The sequence below is a fragment of the Lycium ferocissimum genome, chromosome 9, assembly GCF_029784015.1.
Source record: "Lycium ferocissimum isolate CSIRO_LF1 chromosome 9, AGI_CSIRO_Lferr_CH_V1, whole genome shotgun sequence".
Lineage (NCBI taxonomy): Eukaryota > Viridiplantae > Streptophyta > Magnoliopsida > Solanales > Solanaceae > Lycium > Lycium ferocissimum.
The window spans coordinates 49,182,568-49,203,359 of NC_081350.1; the positions used below are offsets into that span (position 1 = coordinate 49,182,568).

Genomic DNA, 20,792 nt, shown 5'->3' on the forward strand with positions numbered 1-20,792 from the left:
ACCAAATCAAATCTAATATAATACATATCAGATTTAATATATTGCCTAAATAGAACTTGTGTAATAAATAATTTATCAGTTTAGTTCAATTTTTTCTTCAATTTGTCTTTAATAAAACAAAACCAAATCATACAATATCTGTGTTTTAAAATTCAAAACCAACTCAAACTAAACCCAAATAACTATCGGTTTATTCAATACATAAAACTTTGGATCAATTTTTACACCCCTACGTGTCACCCTCTCTCTCTAAATTCCTACAATCTGTGTGTATAAAACCCCCCACAAAAAGATCGACCCTTTTCAACACCAGATCTCTTAAATATGCGTGCTTCCTGAGGCTATTTCTCTCACCAAAATACCACATTAATTACCCCAACTCTTTAATTTCATTCGCCCACATAAACTCAACTCTCTATATATTCATTTGTCACGAAAACAACACTCCCCCGTATTTGTCCTACACCTTCCCTTCTTTTTTCTTGCTTTCTTATAGGAAAAACAAAAAGGTTCAATCCATATATAAAACCCTTTGTAGGTTTTGTCTGTGTGAAACATTTGTAGAGGCGATATGTTTAGTGAAGAAGAGTTGCGTGAGATAAGTGTGTTGAAGAGAGGTGATGATTACGTGGAAGTTTTGTGTGGCTGCACCAGTCACCGTTACGGTGATGCTGTTGCCAAGCTCAGGGTTTGTTCTTCTGGTGAACTCCAAATAGCCTGTGACTGCACACCTGGCTGCCCTGAAGGTTCTTACACACACACACACACACACATATATATATATAATCATTGACTTTTCTTATTCTTTGTGACTTTGTGTATAATGTGTCTGCTTCTAATGCAAGTTGTTGATTCTATCGTGGGCTTAAGACGGAATGTTGTTTATGTGCTTTTGAATTTTTTGATAACCATGGAGCCGAGGGTATATCGGAAACACATCTCTACCTCCATGGTAGGGGTAACGTCTGCTTACATTCTACCCTCTCTAGACCCCACTTGTGATTCCTCGTGTACTTGTTACCTCCCACTAGCATATGTATTGACTAACTCAATTTGATGGATTGTTTCCTTTTCAAGATTTCATGTATGTATTTGTTTGAGTACATTTATTTGGTTGATCAGCATTTTAATGCAACTAAACTAGAAAGAATTAGCTTACATTGTACGTTGGATATTTGATACACTTCTATAGATGATTTGGTTGGTAAAAGGTGTAATCTTTGATGATGATCAGTTCTGTTTATTGGCTTTGAAGAGGTGACTTTTATTTATTAGCCTTTTTGTAGTTCTGGTTGATGATATGTTCTTTTTAGGTGGCAGAAATCTCATAAAGTTATCATTCCATGTTGGCTAAAGGACCTGCTTATTCTAACGTGTGTTACATGTTGTCCTAAGACCTTGGTTAATTAATATACTGACTGACCTTCTAAAAGAAGACTAATTCCAATGTGAATGTTATTGCGGGAGCATTTTGACAGACATAATGGTTTGGTTGAACGCATGTCTGTAGCATGTAATGACTTTTGTTGTACAGCTACGTCTCAATCCCAACATGAATCTTCCTTGTCCATGCCCGTCTAATGGCAGCCCGATGCAAGCATCCCGCATCAGCAGGGTCCAAGTCCGGGTCTGAGGAAGGGCCGCACCCCAAGATTATCATAAATTAACTAGATTGCTGCTTCAAAAGCAACATTTCACAAGAGATATGGGCTAATGTACTTCTACTAGTGCTTCTTCTCAACAGAGGCACTGTCTCTGTCTGGAAACAAGTTACCGGGTCCTAGTTGATTGATTAGTTTTGAACTTCTTTTAAGTGCTAACGATACAAGGGCTTTTAAGTAACAAGCTGAGGTTCTTCACTCAAATGTGGAATTTGTTTTCTCTTGCATAACTAGGTTGTCAGCTTAGAAAGTTGAAGTTCTTGGTAGATACAATTAATGATGTCTTAGCTTCTTGTGACACATTTATTTTGCTGCATTTCACTTGATCATTAGTATGCTGAACCTATTGCAACAAGTTTAAAATCATACCTGCTTTTTACTATCACGTAATTTGGCAACTTACCTCTTTGTATTTTATGAAACAGAAAAATAGATCCTGTTTTATTACCTTTTTGATAGATATTGCCATGTTTTGCTTCCACTAAAAGTTACTCTTTGGTGATTAGATAAGCTGACTCCCGCTGCATTTGAGAAGCATTCTGGAAGAGAGACTTCTAGGAAATGGAAGAATAATATTTGGATCCTTGTTGATGGTGATAAAGTTCCAGTGGTAAAGACTGCACTACTCAAATATTATAACCAGTCCTTAAAGCATGCGAATGGATCACATAGATCTAATAAATCTGGTCATCGCGATGAGTTTATCATATGTACAGAGTGCAACAAAGAACGCAGGTTTCGTCTCCGCACCAAGGACGAATGCAGGAGCTACCATGATGCTTTGGCCAATGAGCATTGGAAGTGCTCTGATATTCCTTTTGACAAGTATGTTTCCTTTTCTTGCTTAATTTCTTTACTTGGTTTTGTTTTCCATACGCAGTCTGTTATTTTCAATTATTTGTTTCATATTCAAAGGAGCTTAATTTCTTTTAATTGATTAATCTGACTTTCATAATGGAAATTTATAATTAGGATCAGTTACTAGTGGAACAAGAAATTGATATCCTGTTAAACTATTTTGGATGTCTTCAGCTCTTATGCCAGGCAAATTCTTTCTGATAGACATCATAAGTTCTGAATCACGAGAGACAAAATGTTTGAATTGTAGAAACTGAATGATCTGTGGAATTCATTCTTGGAAAACTAGCTTCAAACACTTGTTAGTATCTGCATGATAGGAGCATTATTTATGTCGTTTCAGTTTTTTTTCCAAGAATGAATTCTATAGTGAAGTCAAAGTTTGGTATGTGGAAGATTTCTGGTCTCTGTATTTTATTTGGTACGCTTGCCTTTTTGGAATTTTAAAGAAGGTTATTCATGTCCACAATGAAAACATTAAATCACTGAACAAGTGGTTCTGTTATTCTGGAGCAATGACCATTCAGCAAAGTGTGCACAATCAACAGAAGTACGACTCATCTGAAAGGGGTTATGCAATAAGTGAGATAACCTGCAATGTTAATTTGAATTAGGAAGGACGAATATACCTTGACAGAAAGGGAGTTTTTTGTGCTATCAGCAGAGTAAAACCAGAATTGTGCGTGCTCTCAAGATGAATGGTCGGATCCATGAAAATTAAGAAGGGCGAAACATTAGAGTTCGGTTATGTATGTGATGCTTTAAAATGGAATGAGTTGCGAATTCACAGAAAGTACACTGGAAACGTATACAATGTACGTGATCAAATTTAGGATACACCTTAGATAAAAGATGTCATGTATTGAAAAGTGTCATAGTATTTCATTTGGTAGGAGTTATTAAGTAATCTCTTGGACGCATTCCCTCCTCCCATTCTGATGGAAAGGAAGCTCAGATGTCCTTCCTTCTATCTCCAAGAGAAAAGGTGGTGATGATATAAAATAAGATGACAGAGAGAGGATGATCAGGAAGTTATGGTAGATCACGGAATATGTATTAGATGAGTAGAACAGGTATCAATTAATTCTGGATGTATTGTCTAGAATTTTTCAAACTATTACCATTGTTGCTGTGATCATGAGCTCATGATATCTCTGATGGTAAAAATTCACATCTCTAGTTTAGACAGCTCCTCATTCTAGTTTCAATTCGACGGACATGGTATGGATAAAGAATAAACATCTCTTATGTGTCTTGGAATTTGAAATGCAGTACTATGAATGTGGTCATAATTTTATCATACAATTGGAGCTACTCTGCCTAAGGTGCCATGCCGTCTATACCATGCCGTCTATACCAAGAAACTCCTATCCATTCTGCTGAACATGGGAACTAGGTGATTATTGTAACCAATTAATTCTAGTTTATGCATCTTCCAAGTTTCCTAGTTAGTAATGTGCATTTTCTTTAAACGAATTGGAGCCAATCCCCCTTCTTCTGTATCATTTCCCCCCTCCTTTCTTTTGGAGTTTGCAGTTAGGGGAGGGGTAATTCTATCTAAGGCCAAGTACCAAAATTTATGTCATTCTACAAATAACTGTGAAGTTACAGTAATGTGGCTATGCCTAGTGCCATTATATTTCTCATTTCCTTAGCAAACCATGTTTATGATAAAAAACACTCTTTTTTCTGACTTCTATTAATTGTGGACATGTTTGTTTGCTGCTTTTCTCGTGTTGTAGATTTTCATGCGATGATGATGAAGAACGAGCAAGCCGGAGGGTGTACAGGGGATGTTTGCGTTCTCCGACGTGTAGAGGTTGCACTTCCTGTGTGTGTTTTGGCTGTGAAATATGTCGTTTCACAGACTGCAGTTGCCAGACTTGCATTGATTTCACAAGGAATGCCAAAGCTTGAACATCACCCTTTTACTTAAAGCATTTCTTTCAATTTAAATGGGCATGTTCTTCCAATCATTAGCTCATTTGAACACTTGCAATTGTTTACAGCATGATGCTTTTGCTGATATTCTTTTTGAGTCTTTAACCCAAATTTACATTTCACAGTCGAAGGCCTTTTCTTTTTTGCCCCATCAGTAGTTTTTCCTGTGTCTATGCTTCAGACAGGTGCTTTAAATCTTTGATACTCCCTCCGTTTCAGAATGTTTGTCTGGTTTTGACTTGCAACGGAGTTTAAGATAGTAGAGAAGACTTTTGAATCTTGTGGTCATTAACTAAAGATATGTAGAATGTACCAAAATGTCATTTAATCTTGTGGTCTTAAGTATGCCATGTGGAAGTTGTAACTTAGGTGTTGCCAAAAAAAGGGAAAAACATTCTTTTTTCAAACGGAGTAAAAAGAAAGTAAGACAAATATTTTGAAAAGGAGAGGGTATATAATATTTCCAATTATTATATTTTTTGTTTTTTTAAATATTTCAATTATCAATTATTATGACTTATAGTACTTTTTACGTAGCTTTCAAATATGTAATTTTTATTTTAGAAAACTTAAATATTTCATGTCCGAATTCATGATCAAATTAAAAAGTTTGACTTTTGAAATCCAAACGCTGCGACATATTGATCTAAGAATTAAATGTGTGCTGTGAGATTACATATTACATTTTACTAATTAAATAAAATTGAAACGGTTAACTAAAGTCTTGTGTAGTAAATATAAATATTTAAGTCATTTATCAATTACATAATAAACTAAATTCACAACACTGATATTACTTTTAGTTGGCCTAAAATCCTAGTCCCAGAATGTTTTGAAAAAGGAAACTTGGGCGGAAAGCAAGAAAAGGAAACAAAATATTAGGAAAGATTCCCAAATCCCATTGCTAATCAAATAAGTTAATAAAACCATATTCCTGTAAACAAGGAAAATAACAAACTTGTCTTGCCGTTTCTAGCATAAAATAAAAAGAAAAATTGAAACAAAAGCTTCTCTAACCATTCAAAATTTGAAAAAAAAAAAGTGGCAAAATTTTAGTTACTTCAAAGGACTTTAGTTCGTCAAAATTTGAACAAATTATTGTAATATCCAAAATATATAAGGTAGAATCTTAATCAATTTTAAGGCCCTAAATATATCGATTTGCTAAATAGTTCAAATAAGTGAAAATGTAATAACAAAGTTTTTACTCGATTTCAAAGTCCTAACAACAACAACAACATACCCAGTGAATCCTACAACGTGGGGTTTGGAGAGAGTAGAGTGTACGCAGACCTTACCCCTACCTTTAGGTAGGGAGGCTGTTTCCGGAAGACCCTCGGCTCATGATTTCAAAGTTCTAAATATTAGAGATATAAGTAAATGAAAATTCTATTCAATATGAAATATATCGTTAAAAGGTAATAAATTCGACCATCATTTCACATATGGATTTGGTATATGCTAAATTACCTTAATTTAATAGAGTTAAAGTAGGGAAAGTGGCTAAAATGACACTTATACTATAGCCGGATTTACAGTAACACACTCATACTTTACGGGATTCTATTACCCCCGGATATATTTTTAGTGCATTTTGTTGTCATTTTTCGGGTGAGCTGGCCAAGAAATTGAACACGCGCACACGGAGCGCGTAGGAGGTTAATAAAGCTCTGTCCACCCATGTATTTTGGACACGAATTAGATATATGACAGTAATATTTCATTTTCCCTTTAAATACATCATTCATAATTTGTAGATTCATTTTCTTCTCCATATTGAAGCTTAAAAAATCCATTTTTTTTCTCTAGATTTAGTGGCTGTCTTGACAGCAATTTTATTTTTATTTTTAAAAGTACTTTTTTAGAGTAGAAATATTACGTAAGTGTATTCTTTCCTTAAATTAACTGTGCCTCTCAATTATAAATCCAATTATATAAGGTGTAAGTATATATTTACCAACAATCGATCACGAACACAGATTTAATGATGCACTTTCATATAGTTAAATCATCATCTAATGATTAAATAATTATATAAGCTGTCACATATTATTATTATTTTAATTTATGTTGATTAAAAGTCAATGTGTTTTATAGTTTTTATATTCTAATTAAACTAAAACGAAAAAGATTAACTAAAGTGTTTTTACTGTAATAAACATTTATATAATATATTTTACATAATACTAGTCCTAGCAATGTTAGGAAAAGGAAACTTGGGCGGAAAGGAAACAAATTTTAGGAAAAGATTTCCCAATCAAATTGGGTAACAAATCTTTTTCCTATAAGTAAGTTAGATCAACACGAGTATCATTAACTTCCCAAGTTCAAGACTTCCTTTGTGGCAGTATTATTTTTCTCGAAACCTAAAAAAACCAAGTCAAAAACTCTTGTTTTTTTTTCTTCCAAGAAACATGTCTGAAAATCACTGTTTTGCTAATCGGACATTACCGCCTGCAGTAGTTTTTTACTTGAACCAACAACATCAGCAAATAAGTCAAGTCCCCAGATTGGCTAAACCTTCACTGAGCGTTGATTATTTCATGAGTTGCTTTTCGTTTGAGGATCAAGAATTTATAGAAGAAGAGGAAGAGGAGGAAGAAGAATTTGCGAATGACGTATCTGAGTCGATTCTTGATGATGAAGAAATTATAGAAGAAGAAGAGGAGGAAGAAGAAGAGTTTGAAGTTGAAATATCTGAGAATTCGGAAACAATTAGAACAAGAATGGAGTTTGCTCATAGTATGGATATTGATCAGCAACATCCGCCTCATATTCCAAGTGGAACAATCGATGAAGTGCAGCCTACACGAGCTAGGGCTCCTCGAATGCGTGCCATTAATAACTACGTTCGTCACACATTTCAAGTGCCACAATATTCGATTCTTGATAGTGATACCTATGGTTATGGTGATGAAGAAGACAAAGAAATATATGAAGAGGAGGAGGAAGAGGAATATAATGAGTTGGTGGATCATCAAGATATGTCTGAATATTTGGAAACAAGAACATATTATTATGATCCTGTTATGGATATAGATGTTAATGAAGGTGATCCAGTTGTTGGTGATGAGGAACAAGAAACATGTGCTATTTGTTTTTTTGAATATAAAGATGAAGACACCATTGGCACACTTCAATGTGGACATGAATTTCACGTTGGATGCATCAAGAAGTGGCTACAGAGGAAAAAAGAATGTCCCTTTTGTAGAGCTCCAGTTTTGCCTACATTATAATCTTAAGTATTCAATTACAGTAGTGATTAGTATATTAATTTGTGTAATGCTCATTGCAATCACAATTCACTTTCTTAGTCTTTTCCCTGTTCTTACTTTTTGGCCATGTAATAGTTTATATGACTTCTATAACACAGATTGAGTGTTGCGGATACTTTTTTTTGACCATGACCTGTTAATGTCATCTACATTCTATAACATAATTTCATGGCTCAGTGCAAGCTCGAAATTATAGAACTAATCCGTTTTCGCTATGTCGAAGGCAAACTTTTAAGATGTACAGTATGACATAAAGACACTCTTTTAGCTTCTTTTATTTTTGAGAGGATATCAGAATCTTTGGCAGATTATCTGAGGTTGATAGCATTTTAAGTTGTGCTGAATGATGTTTGGTACAAGGGGCTGTTCCATGGTTAGTTTATGTTGTTCTACACGCCCTCATAAAAAATCTGCCGTCCATATTTTTTCGTGTTTTTAAATGTTGATCCGAAGTTTTATGCTAGAATTTTTCATATCTGTATTTGGTGAAAATCGTATAATGGGGATTTTATGTGAATACTGAACTGTGCCTTCCATTTCCATGGTCTGTCAAACCAAAATAATGGAAGAAATAAAAGAATCCGTCAGCATTGCTTGTTATTGATACTCGTGAAGACAATCCGCTAACCATTGTTTACTTTTTGCAATGCCTCAATTTCAATTGTTTACTTTCTACATACCTCCAAGAGAATAAAAGCGCAACACCAAAATAAATTAACTTGCAAACCTGGAGATCAACTGTTTATACTTCAAGTAACTTGTTTTTGTTTCACATTTTTTGAAGATTTCCAAAGAGAAGTACAAAAAAGAGGTAAAATTGAAAGACTGAATACCCATCTTCTGCATAGTCATCTATCATATCACAGTAACCATTACTCATAAAAAACAAAATGCTGTCCCAAAAGAAGGGGAGTAATAAGACAAGCAAGCAGTCAATACCCTTGTATTATAAACTCTCAAATCACGTGTACAAGTTAACATAAACAGCACTATTATCTTCTGTAAAATGAGAAATTGAAAATATTCCTCAGTCCACAACTAATCAAACAACCAAGTACAAGGCAAAGATAAAATGTGTTCATACATGTCTCGATTCAAATCTTTTCCAAACAAATATACCCTATAAGAAGCTAATACTATAATCATTGCCCAAATGAAGCAAAATATAGAAACAAGGATAAAGAATGCTATGAAATCACTTGGATATTCAATCTTGGGACTGCACTCAATTCAACAATGTCAGTGCTAAGCAATCCATGTGGTTACTTCCTAGTATATAGAGGTTGAAGTACAAATTTAGCTCAAAACAAAAAGAATCTCTTATACCATTTAGATTACTCTTCGTTCTAAGCAGAACAGCACCCAGCTTTCTTTACTTCAGAAACATCATCCTTGCCTCCGACATTAATCGTCTGCCCTTTGGGCAGTGCTGCCGGATCATCTCCTACTTCAAGAGCTTTCCTGCTAACAACACGGTGTATTTGAATGAGCACTTCTGTGAAGGCATCTTCCACATTCATGGACTCCAAAGCGGATGTTTCCATGAAAAATGTACTTTCCTTCTCTGCAAATGCCTTGGCATCCTCAGTCGAAACAGCCCGCAGATGACGCAAATCTGCCTTATTACCCACCAGCATTATGACGATGCTAGAGTCCGTGTGATCTCGGAGCTCTTTTAACCATCTCTCTACATTCTCAAAAGTTACGTGACGCGTGACATCATAGACAAGCAATGCTCCAACAGCTCCTCGATAGTAGGCACTTGTGATTGCGCGATATCTTAAGCAAAGAGCACAAATTGAGAAAATTATTATAATACAAAACATAAAATCATTTCCATACTGGAAAACAAGATATAAGGTGACATGAAAATTGTACCACGAAAAAAAAAGGATGAACACAGAATATGTATATGACCTTAGACTGTAAAAGTTTATAGAAAAACGGGACAGTCAAGGCTGGAAACCTAATACTACAATAGATAGGAGAAAATAAGGAACAAGAAGAGTCTAATAGTACACCAACCTTATTCATAACAAGAACATGACCACATCTCATTTCAGACATCAAAACAAACAAAAAATACAGGGGAAATCATTTCACAATCAAATGGTAGCCTAATGAATGAAAATTAGGAAAGAATATTTGCATCTTAGATCAATGATAAAAAAAAAAAATGTGAGCACTAACTTAATTTTGAAGACCGGGTCACCTTGGAGTAGGGTGGGCAGTAACCTGTAAACTCAAAAGTTCACTATTGTAGCCTTAAGTCCTTAACCATCCAAGATGATACCATGGGTCTTTTATTGGAGGAAAACCACATGAAAGCCATCAAACTATATGATTATTTCGTATAGCAAGCATGAATGTTCAAGTTGATACAATGCATAGAGTTTAGCAAAGTGAAAATTTCTCTTAGCTTGGAGCTCACATGGGAAGAACACTCAAGGCAACACTTTGCCACTAAAGCTTAAGACTATGGTTCTTGTTTTTAATAAGTAGTAATCTTAAGCCTACCGTTATTTCTTAATCTTTCCGAAGTCACCGATTTCGGGAAGGAGAGCCAAGAAAGAGCTTGAATTCCTTTTCTAGCCTGGGCTTGCAGTTTACTGGTGAACTTATCTCAGTGACAATTGGGAGGCTAGCTTGTTCCGGACGAGAAATAAGGAAAAAAACAGTCTTTCAATTTCTGACAGCAGTCTGTCCAATTCTTTCGCCCTCGGATTAGGAAAAACCTATTGGTGCTAGAACAAACAAAAAAACAAAAAGGCAGTGGCTTTACCTATGAGAATGATATATGATGTCCAATAATTATTCAATAATTATTGGACAGAGAATTCAAAGCAGTTCTGCACTTCCTACTCTGACAATCATAGAGTTTGTACAGTTCAGTGTTATCAAACACAAAAAGTGGAAAAGATTGTTGAATTCTCTTCAAGCTTTACGAAAACAGAAAGTGCGGACCAAAAATTGGAAAATTGACAATTTTTGCAATATATTTAGGTGGCATTCATTTCAACAAAAATTGAAAGTTTTCACAAAACCTGAAACAAAAATTGGAAATTTGCTTTCAATCAAAGGCAATCAGAGAACTTTCTCATTTTCTGCAAAAACTGAGTTTTCTCTAATGACATTTTATTGAAATGAAAAAATTGGAACAACAAATTTCAACAATTTCTGAAACAAAACGCCACTTATCGTTTATTGCTGCTCTCTTCAAGACAACACTAGCATAGTTCGTACTCTAATTAAAACGGAATTTTTCAAAAATATACAGCCCAACATAAAATATTACGCCACGTAGCCCAATATACAATATTATACCTAGGGGAAAGCATTATACATAATATATCAAGTATCAACCATGTGTAAAAGTTTGTAAAAGTTGTTTATACACAAATATGGACTAAACCAGATAACAAACTCAAAATATAGGCTACGGGGCGTAAATATTTTCTCCCAAAGATACAATAACAACAACATACCCAATGCAATCCCACAATTGGGGTATAAGGAGGGTAGAGTGTACACAGACCTTACCCCTACCTTGGGAGGTAGAGAGGCCGTTTCTGATAGACACTCGGCTCTAGAAAAAACATTTCAAAGAAGGTCAGACAAGAATTAACGGACGTAAAGAAACTATGCCAAAATACTATAGAAAGCATGACAAATCATTACGAAGAAAAGGAACACTAACTACCACAAACTAATAATACGATAGTCGAAGTACAAGAAACAACAGATAAACCTATGAGAAATATCAGATCTGAATTTACCAAAAAAACCTTAACCCTAACAACTTACATAATAGTCAAATGACATTTCAGATCTTAAATGTCAATTTATACAAACACAGTTCAATAACTAGAAGGGCAAAATTGGAATTGAGTAATTTAAAAAAAAAAGAAGGAGATATATGTACCTTTCCTGACCAGCAGTATCCCAAATCTGAGCTTTAACGACTTTATCATCAACACGAATGCTACGTGTTGCGAATTCAACACCGATGGTTGACTTTGACTCGAGACTAAACTCGTTACGTGTGAATCTTGAAAGAAGGTTTGATTTACCCACACCTGAATCACCGATCAATACAACCTTGAATAAATAATCATAATCATCATCTGCTCTGTATGCTCCCATTATATATATATATATTTACTGTCTAAATTGTAGGTCTATCAGTGTGTGTATATATCTATGATATAATTAATGTATGTTAGAGATGGTGGATTTGAGAAAGATTGCAGAGGGGTGGGTTGGGGTGGGGAGAAAAGAGGAACAATCTATTTCGAAGATTTTAGTAAGTAGCTACTAATTCTTAGGCACGTTCACTTTACTTTTACGTGATCCTGTTAATGGTCTAAAATTGTTACGTGCTATAGTGTACTTAGTATCAAACTCTTGTTGGCCCAATCGAATTTTTAGTTGTGATAACAAAATTAGGGGTCGTTTGGTACGTCCCTATGGAAGGTGCGATAAATAATTTCATGAGATATCTCAATCCATGGAATATTCCATATCACATACAGAGGCGAATTTAGGATTTTAAGAGGATGGGTTCGCTCACTTCTTGGTTTTTTTTTTTTTTTTTTTTTTTAAAAGAAGATGCAAAAGTGCATTAAGTTGGGGTCAATCCTGCAACCTTAAGGGATTAACCCTAGCACTTAACCAGTGCTCCCCTCAATCTTGTTTGACCATGTGTTCCTTCAGTTAATATTAGATATATTTTAATTCTATAATATATCGAGTTTACTCGGGTGACCATGTGTTCACGTGACCGATTTTTTCTACCTAAATTCGCCCTTGCTCGCATATCGAACGACCCCTTAGTACATTATTTTAGGTATTAACAAAAATATTTTGTATTTCTCCTATTTTAAGGAAATTCAAAAATTTGTAAATATATGAAAATATCTTCACATATTTACGTAATACAACTTGGGACTAACGAGATTCAATTGCACGTGGCAGAGCCAGTGGTCACCCCATCTCTTTATTTTATCGAGTATACAAAAAACTCCTAATACAACCTTGAATAAGTATAGTAATCATCGTCCGCTCTGTATGCCCCCATTATATATTGTCTATTTGTAGGTCTATCAGTGTGTGCATATATCTATGATATAAATTTAGGGCTGGACATAAATTATCGAAATTCGAATTACCGAATTGGGAATTTTGGTAATTCGGGATTCGGGATTCGGTAATTCGATATTCGGTACGGTATTCGGAAGTAAAATTTTAAAATTATGGAATTTGGGTTTGAGTTTGGTATGAAATATTAATACCGCTTGGTATTCGGTATTCCCCAAATACCGAATTATTTATTGAATAAAGGCCCACCCCTAATTATAAACCCTAATTATAACTCATATATCTAACACCAACAACTCTATCAATAGACACTGGTCATCCTAAAGAGACCTTAGTCCTTAGTCCCAAAGATCGATTTCTACAGTACCCTCAGAAAGTTGAGTTTTTTGAATCATGAGAAGGTGGAGCGTATTTGGTGGATAAACCTGAGGAAGAAGACAAAGAATTGGTACATTCGGGGGAATTTACATTGAGAATTAAATTGAAAGAGTAAAGAAGATAGATTATTAATAAAGAGGTGAATATCCAAGTTACAGTTTTGCAAAGGTTGCTGAGGCCAAATGCTGGATGTTGAGAAGAAGCCGAAGTCATTAATATTGTTATAAAATTATGGACACAAAGATGAGTCATTAAGTTTAATTTGTGTTTTTGTGTTTCTCGGTGTCATAGTGGTGCATGCCATGTTTTTAGAGTACATCAGGCTTTAACTATTCTATTTTTAAAATTATATATTGACTGGAAGATTTGAAATTTGTGTTTACAAGTTATGTTGTCCAACTTTAATACGGTATTACCGAATACCGTACCGAACCGAAGTTTGACTTATTAATTACTGAACTGAACTTTTTTTTGTTCGATATTTGGTATCTACTTTCAATTACGTATTGATTACCGAATTACCGATTTCGAAATTTAAAAATATCGAACCGAATACCGAACGCCCACCTCCATATAAAATAATAATGTATGTATAGAGAGAGAAGATGAAGGATTTGAGAAGAGATGCAGAAGGGGGAAGGGGGGAGTTGGGTTTGGTGGTCACCGATAGAAGGAGAAGAGAAAGTGGGACAATCTAATTAGAAGATTTTAGTACTGTTGTACTAATTCTTAGGCACGTCTCTTCATTTTACTTTCACGTGAACTAAAAATGGGGACAAGTGTACCGATAGCCGATTTCAGGACTCCATTTAAATTATAGCCAGAGTTTCTAAGTATTTATAAGTTTAACCGTTTTTAAATCAAACTTCAAGTGTGCCAATCTTTCCAGAGTCTAACGTTTGATAATTTGAAAGCAAACAACTTCACATGAATTTCATAAAGTTGAGGCTATATATGACTAATCTTTAGTCAATTTTACATGAAGTTCAACCCATGTACGAGTGAACTTTAGCCATTTTTGCATGAATTTCATACCATATATAACTGAACTTCAACCATTTTTGCATGACGTTCAGGTTATGTATGACTGAATTTTAGTTATATTTTGCATAAAGTTTAGTCACACATTTGTAGAGCCTGTGCTTGGGCGATTATGAAATTGGCAATTTGTGGTTGGGTAATATCCTCAAATTTTCACTTGTAATAGGTTAATGTTATTAAAACCAAGCAAACAAAATGAAACCTATAGACTATAATATAGAGGGGGGAAAAGATGAACAAGATAATCAATGTGTTATGTATCATGCATTTTTCAGAAACAAATTGTAGCAATTCTTTTGTGTTATTCATGTAATGGTTGTTCCCGTAATCTCGTTGGTATTTGATTGGTGAAGCTTAGAGAAGTACATATATTAAGTAACATGCATCTCATAACGTATGTCCTCTTTTATGATATGCACCCCATCCTAGTTTTTTTTATGATTCACTCCCTAACCTTTTTGTTTTCTTGCAAACTAATTAAACCACTTTTTTTTTTAAAATTTTCCATGAGGGCAAAATTGGAATAATAATAATAATAATAATAATAATAATACAAAAAAATGACACAAATTAAATTTAAAAAAATCCAACAAACTCGAGTTGTTTTTGCTTCAACACGATCATGGCCATCATCATGATTAATGGTTTGGGTGGCAAAGCCTGGGTGCAAAGAGAGATGTGGAAACTTAACCAATATTCCAATTTCACTGGTCCAGTGCCTCCAGAACTTAGAAGTCTAACCAATTTGGTATCCTTGTTAGTATTGATCTCTCTTTTTTTGAATCTCCTCTTGCTAAAGATAATATTCTTTTATATGAAAAGCTTAATTTTCTCTGTTTCCTTAAACGACTATGCTTCCTTTTATCTTTTTTTATAATTTGCTACAATTTCTGCAGAGTTGCAGGAGAATCCAAACTCAAATTCTACTGGAACTACTACCAAACAGGTTCTGGAGAAAACAACAGCAGTAGCCAGTAGTAGCAACTCTTGTAGTAATTAAAATATATATTTTTTAATTTTTGTTCTTGTATCATTCCTCTTTAGCTCACGGATGATGTACATATGGAAAAAAAAGGTATTCATTCAAAGAAGTGAATTAGTTGCCTTGTAGGAATTAAAGGTATATATGTTTAATCTGAATTGGCAATCTAGTCTTTGCACTGTAGATTCTGATACAGGTACTTGTAACTCAGGTATATTGATAGAAGTGGGAGTAACGGGTGTTTCTAGAGTGCCATTTCAAGATCACCAAAAAATGTTGTAATGTCAATACAAACCATAAACACCAAGAAATCTTTCTGGGCTAATTTGTGTCATTTTTTTTCTTATTATTAGTATCCCAATTTTGCCCTTGTGAAAATTAAAAAAAAAAAAAGAGTGGTTTCATTATTTTGCAAGAAATTAAAGAGATTAGGGTGTGAATCAGTAAAAAAATAAAGGATAGTGTGCATATCACAAAACAGGACATACGTTAGGGGTGCAAAACGCCACAGACTCTCTCATAATCGGTATCGTGTGTGTGTGTGTGTGTGTGTGTGTATATATATATATATATATATATATATATATATATATATATATATATATATAATGCATGACCCAACCCATCACTACGTGGGGTGCGGTGCGGGCACCACTTTCAGTCCTTACCTTTTTTTTTTAAAAAAAATTCATAATTCTTTAATTTAAATTCCAATTTAAAATGCTAACGTAAATATTTGCAAGACAATATGACATGGCGTTACTACTTCTAATCAAGTCTCAAATCCACAAATAAAATGATTCTAAAAATGCTTATTAAGTTTGGCTTCAAGTAAAGATTTGATTGTATGGCTTCGATATGAAATCTCTAACATTCTATGGAAATGATTTGGGTACAACTGAACAAAAAAAGAAAAGAAAATGTTCTTGTAGGACCAAGCCTTCTGCGAAGCTGAATAACTTTTGATATTGTTAACACTTAACATATTAATAACTAATATCACTCGAACTAAATAGAGATGTTAATAGCAAACTAAACAATTAATGAGTAGCAATACAACTAGCTAAATAGGACTATTAACCTAGCTTTGTTCTAATAGATCTCAATAAAACGCTAAAGAAAATGACAACATTCCATCCGTTTAAAGTAAAAATAAACTTCTCAAAGAAACTTTCATGGCGCTTATTTGATCCAACACCAACACATCATTTTGATCAAGGACATCTGAATCTGCTTTTCTGACGAGCTTGTCTTAACATCTTCACTTTCTTTCTATTTTTTTATTTTTAATTAAAAAAATTTATTAGGCCCGCGACCGGCCCAACCCACGTGCACTCAAGCCTATGGGCCAACGGGCTTAATTGGGCCGGGCTATAATGCCTCGTTCTTAAATGGGCTCCAAAAATTCAAGCCCAACCCTATCAAATCACGGAGGCTTTGATTTTTTTAACCCACGGGCCTTAGCCCATATTGACGGCTCTACAGTAGTTATGAATGCAATTTTTTTTTTTTTTTTTTTAAATTAGTGCGCCTTAAAATGACACTGCTCAATAGGCTACCTTGCAGAATTACTTCCCAATTGTTACCACCCTACTTAGTATCAAACTATTGTAGGAACAAACCATTTTCTTAGATGTGATGACAAAAACGCATTATTCTAGGTACATCAAGTTGGTCACCTCTCGTGGTGGATTCAAGAATTCTAATAACGGATTAAAAAAATTAAAAAATTATCACACCTGAACTTGTATTTCTCTTATGTTAAAAGGAATTTAATATTTTATATATGTAAAAAAATTACTTTTACTCTATTTATGCAATACAACTTTCAATAGTATTCAATTGCATCTAGCTTAGCCACTGGTCACCTCTTTATTTTACTGAGTACATGTAATCGTCCTACCCGTACAAGTATGTTAGATTCTGCACGCCAAAATTTAGGCATATAGGAATGATTTACCAAAAAATACTGTCTTTATGATTGTCATTTCATATTCATCAATTGCTAGACCATAGAATTGGCAATGCAACTCATGCTTTTCAATTCACATTTTTGTTTAACTAATTTCTTTGGTAATCCCCAATGTACTATTCACAATATAGAAAGTCAATTGAATGTGATTTGCACTAATATTTACATCGATTTTTTTTTTTTCCTTTCTAAAAAGTAAAACAGATGTATAGTAATAAGATATAAAGAACGTTTGTTTCACAAAGTATAATATCTCTCGTTAAATAAGAGATATTAGAATAACAAGATATGCTTCCGGTCCCAAAACAATGTCGAGCACTCGTATTCTATATTTAACTCTTTAGACATTTAAAACAGATGAAAAGACAAGAGGAGATTCATGAAAAATAAAAGTCATCAATAACTTGGGAGACATGAAATAGTGTAGAACAACTTTGAATGAATCAGACCATCAAGGTTTGCGGTGAAAATTGCAATTGATAGGAACCCCCCATCCTTAATCAAATAATTCGGGTTTAAGCCTTGAACATGGAAAAAGTTATGATAGGAAGCGTTCCTCTCTTTAATAAGCCTTACGCAGGACAGTCCGAATCAATCAATCTTTAAAACGGTGAGAAACCAAAAAAACTTGATCGAATGGGCAATGAAATAATGGTAGGTACAAAAATGCGTGTAGCAAGTTTTGAAGTTAGGAAAAAAGCTGGTGTGGCTTAGGAAAGTAAGATCACACATGATTCTTCTGATTATTTCACTAACTAATGTGGTAAACAACCATTTTAAGTGTTGGATTTATAGTGGGTGATCACTACATTGTATTAAACCATTCACGTGGTACCACTAGTAAGAGATCAACGGAGATTTTTTTTTTCACTTTTTGCTTTTAATGTGAGGAAGCATATATAAAAAGAGAGGTCAACAAAGAGATAGAACATATGGTCCAAATGTTTTACCCCGAAATCGGATAATAAGTTAAATTTATAAATGAGGTATAGGATATGTGGCACTTTAATCTATTTTTTGGTGAACAAAGATGTATATGTATATTTCGTTTATGAAATGGCCTAAATATGAGTTGATATGCTAAGAAAATCCGAGTAATGATATTAAGGATTATATGTTTAAGTTAAGATCTTATGTGTATTCCAAGTAATATTTGAATAAGGAGATTCAATGAATTGTTTGAACCGAAACCGCACCAATATCTCGGAAATCAAAGCGAGAGAGAGTTTGTTTATATATAATATATATATATTCAAAGCTCTTAGATCTGAAAAGCCAACCCTAAAAAATGAGAGAATGCCTCCTATTTATAGTTTTTCTCTCTATGGGCCTCCTATACATCATGGGCCCCTTTTAGAATAAAGAAAACCTAATATGGATAAGGTTAGGTCGTACGGTCGACACCCATACGGCCCCCGCTCGGCGGGTGGCGATTCCCACACGTGGCGGGCGAATAACCGATTATCCGGACCAACGGCCACGATCGTAATGGTCACGAAGAAACCGGGCTAACGGCCACGGCGATTTCGCTCTATTCGAACCGGCGAACGGCCACAACCAACTCGGCCATATAAGGATCGGACACGGACCACCCTACGATAATGAGTTATCTCTCGGATACAACGAATTCAAGCAAAGCTTCTTCGGATCGACACTACCATTCGCTTTCTTCCTTTTACCGATCCCGAGTTGCACCGGACAAACTTTACCCGGTTTACCGTATACAGATAGTCCCCACACTTTCCGAGCCGAGATCATATCGGAGTAACGGGAAGTGGATGAATAGTGCAATCGGGGATCACATTGGCTCATTCTTATCGTTTCGTTTTGGCGAGAACAATTGTCGTCTCCTTCGCCGTCGCCACGTGTCGTACCCCGACCGGTCCGAGCTCCGTAACCGCCGTTACGCACGTCCCTTCAAAATCACGTCCTCATTTATTACGGGACACGTGGCGCTTACCGATTGGCGGGATTTTTAACCGCCCGATCCCACGCGTGTATATATAACCTTCCATGTGCTTCCTTCTTCATTTTACTTTCTCCATTTTCATCATCTTCACTTCAAACTTCTTCACTCCACTTCTGTTCTTCATTTCATCTTTTCTAACTTCTTTTTCATCGTTGATCCTGTTATCTCGTCACCCATATTTGCCACCTAAACTTTGCTTGCAAGGAAACCGTTCTACTCAAGTGTCACTCGTTATTTCATTTTTCCATCTGTGCTCCATTTTATTTGCTTCACTGTCTCCATCTTCTTACCTTCATCCCTTTATCAAATTTTCAACCTCTCCACCCATTGCAAATGTACGCCAATACTGAAACCACCTCCCAGGATATTCCCTCGGTTTCCTCCCAAAGAGCTGAACCGGTGTCTCTGCCGAAGGGAAAGAGTGTGGCCGAGCCTACGGCTTTGGATATTGTGCCGATTAAACCCAACTTCAACAAAGAGTTTGAAGCAGAGAAGCCTTCATTAGTTTCGGATAGAGGGTATGACGTAAGGCGATATCCCTCTTCCATCACCGAGGATAAGCTTGACCAGGTCCGGACTGACTGTGGATGGGATAACCGTCCGGTGCAAGTATTTGCTCCTGGCCCGGATGAATCTATTACCGACCACCGGGAGGGTTTCTTATATGTTTACACTTACCCTTTCACGCTGACCGGAACCTCGCAATCGATCCGGTCGTGCGGGAGATATGCTTGACCTACAACGTGACCCTCGCACAAATTGGACCGATAATCTGGAGGACGGTAGCTTGCCTCCGGTTGTTGGCCAACAACGCCAAGAAACCATTCACGATGGCACATTTGATCCGCCTTTATTCCCCAAGACGATTCCGGGGAGGCGTGATAAAATTAGCCAAGAGAGGCCGGAATCCAATCTTCTAAAAAATGGACGAAGATAGGGACCGGGGCTGGTTAGAGCGCTTCGTTCGGGTGAGGACCTCGGATATCATTCCGGAGGAATACATGCCCTTCCCGGCAAAATGGAATGACAATCGTAAGTTCCTCGACCCCAACTTCGTCAATTTATTCTCATTTTCCTTAATTTTAATTCTTCGGGCTTACGTTTCCCCTCTTTCTTCTCAATAGCCGTGGCATGGATACCCCCGGCCATCCCACATATGAACGAGTGGGTCGAAGCGCTCCTTGATCGTCATTCACACGAAGAGTTGACATGGGGGAATCTGGCTCGTGGCCGATGGATTGCTCAAAACCACGGTAACACCACTTCGAGTTCGAGTATTGCGTACTGTTTGCCTTTCTTTAATTTTACTCGAACTCACCCATAACCCTTCGATTTTAGGTTTACCGAAAGGTTCGGTGCAACCCAGACCCGGGACAGCAACAGAGCAAGCTGTGCCGACACCGGCATTCGATTCGGCCGGGTCATCCAGAATTATTGCTGCCGCCCAAAAACGAAGGAAAACCTCGGATAAAGGAGACAAGCCAAGAAAAAACAAGGCGCGTCGTCCGGTCACCGAGAGATGAAGAGGAGTCCGATGTGATCGTTCGTGGCCGGTGCGGCCCCTACCTTTCGAGTCGGTCCCGAGGAAGAAACCAGTTCCACCCCCTTCAACCAAGGA

The 20,792-nt window shown here is 35.8% G+C and overlaps 3 protein-coding genes across 4 annotated transcripts; 2 read left to right on the plus strand and 1 right to left on the minus strand.

Annotated features, from left to right (window-relative positions):
* The first annotated feature begins 305 nt into the window (after window positions 1–305).
* LOC132029337 (protein ULTRAPETALA 1-like) lies at window positions 306–4,647 on the plus strand. Of its 2 annotated transcripts, XM_059418639.1 has the most exons (4): window positions 306–746; window positions 2,168–2,271; window positions 2,378–2,486; window positions 4,262–4,647. In XM_059418639.1, the coding sequence occupies exons 1-4, from the start codon at window positions 572–574 to the stop codon at window positions 4,453–4,455; spliced, it is 582 nt and encodes a 193-aa protein (XP_059274622.1). In that variant the 5' UTR covers window positions 306–571; the 3' UTR covers window positions 4,456–4,647. The 2 variants fall into 2 exon arrangements, with proteins under 2 accessions (XP_059274622.1, XP_059274621.1); XM_059418638.1 differs by having other exon boundaries at window positions 309–746; window positions 2,168–2,486.
* Window positions 4,648–6,874: 2,227 nt separating this feature from the next.
* On the plus strand, window positions 6,875–7,696 carry LOC132032016 (uncharacterized). Its single transcript, XM_059421845.1, has 2 exons — window positions 6,875–7,370; window positions 7,500–7,696. The coding sequence occupies exons 1-2, from the start codon at window positions 6,875–6,877 to the stop codon at window positions 7,694–7,696; spliced, it is 693 nt and encodes a 230-aa protein (XP_059277828.1).
* Window positions 7,697–8,727: 1,031 nt separating this feature from the next.
* Window positions 8,728–12,024, minus strand: LOC132031166 (ras-related protein RABA1f). Its single transcript, XM_059421032.1, has 2 exons — window positions 11,658–12,024; window positions 8,728–9,514 (listed from the first exon to the last, which is right to left on the minus strand). Exons 1-2 carry the CDS (start codon window positions 11,876–11,878, stop codon window positions 9,082–9,084), a joined length of 654 nt encoding a protein of 217 aa, XP_059277015.1. The 5' UTR covers window positions 11,879–12,024; the 3' UTR covers window positions 8,728–9,081.
* Window positions 12,025–20,792: the final 8,768 nt, after the last annotated feature.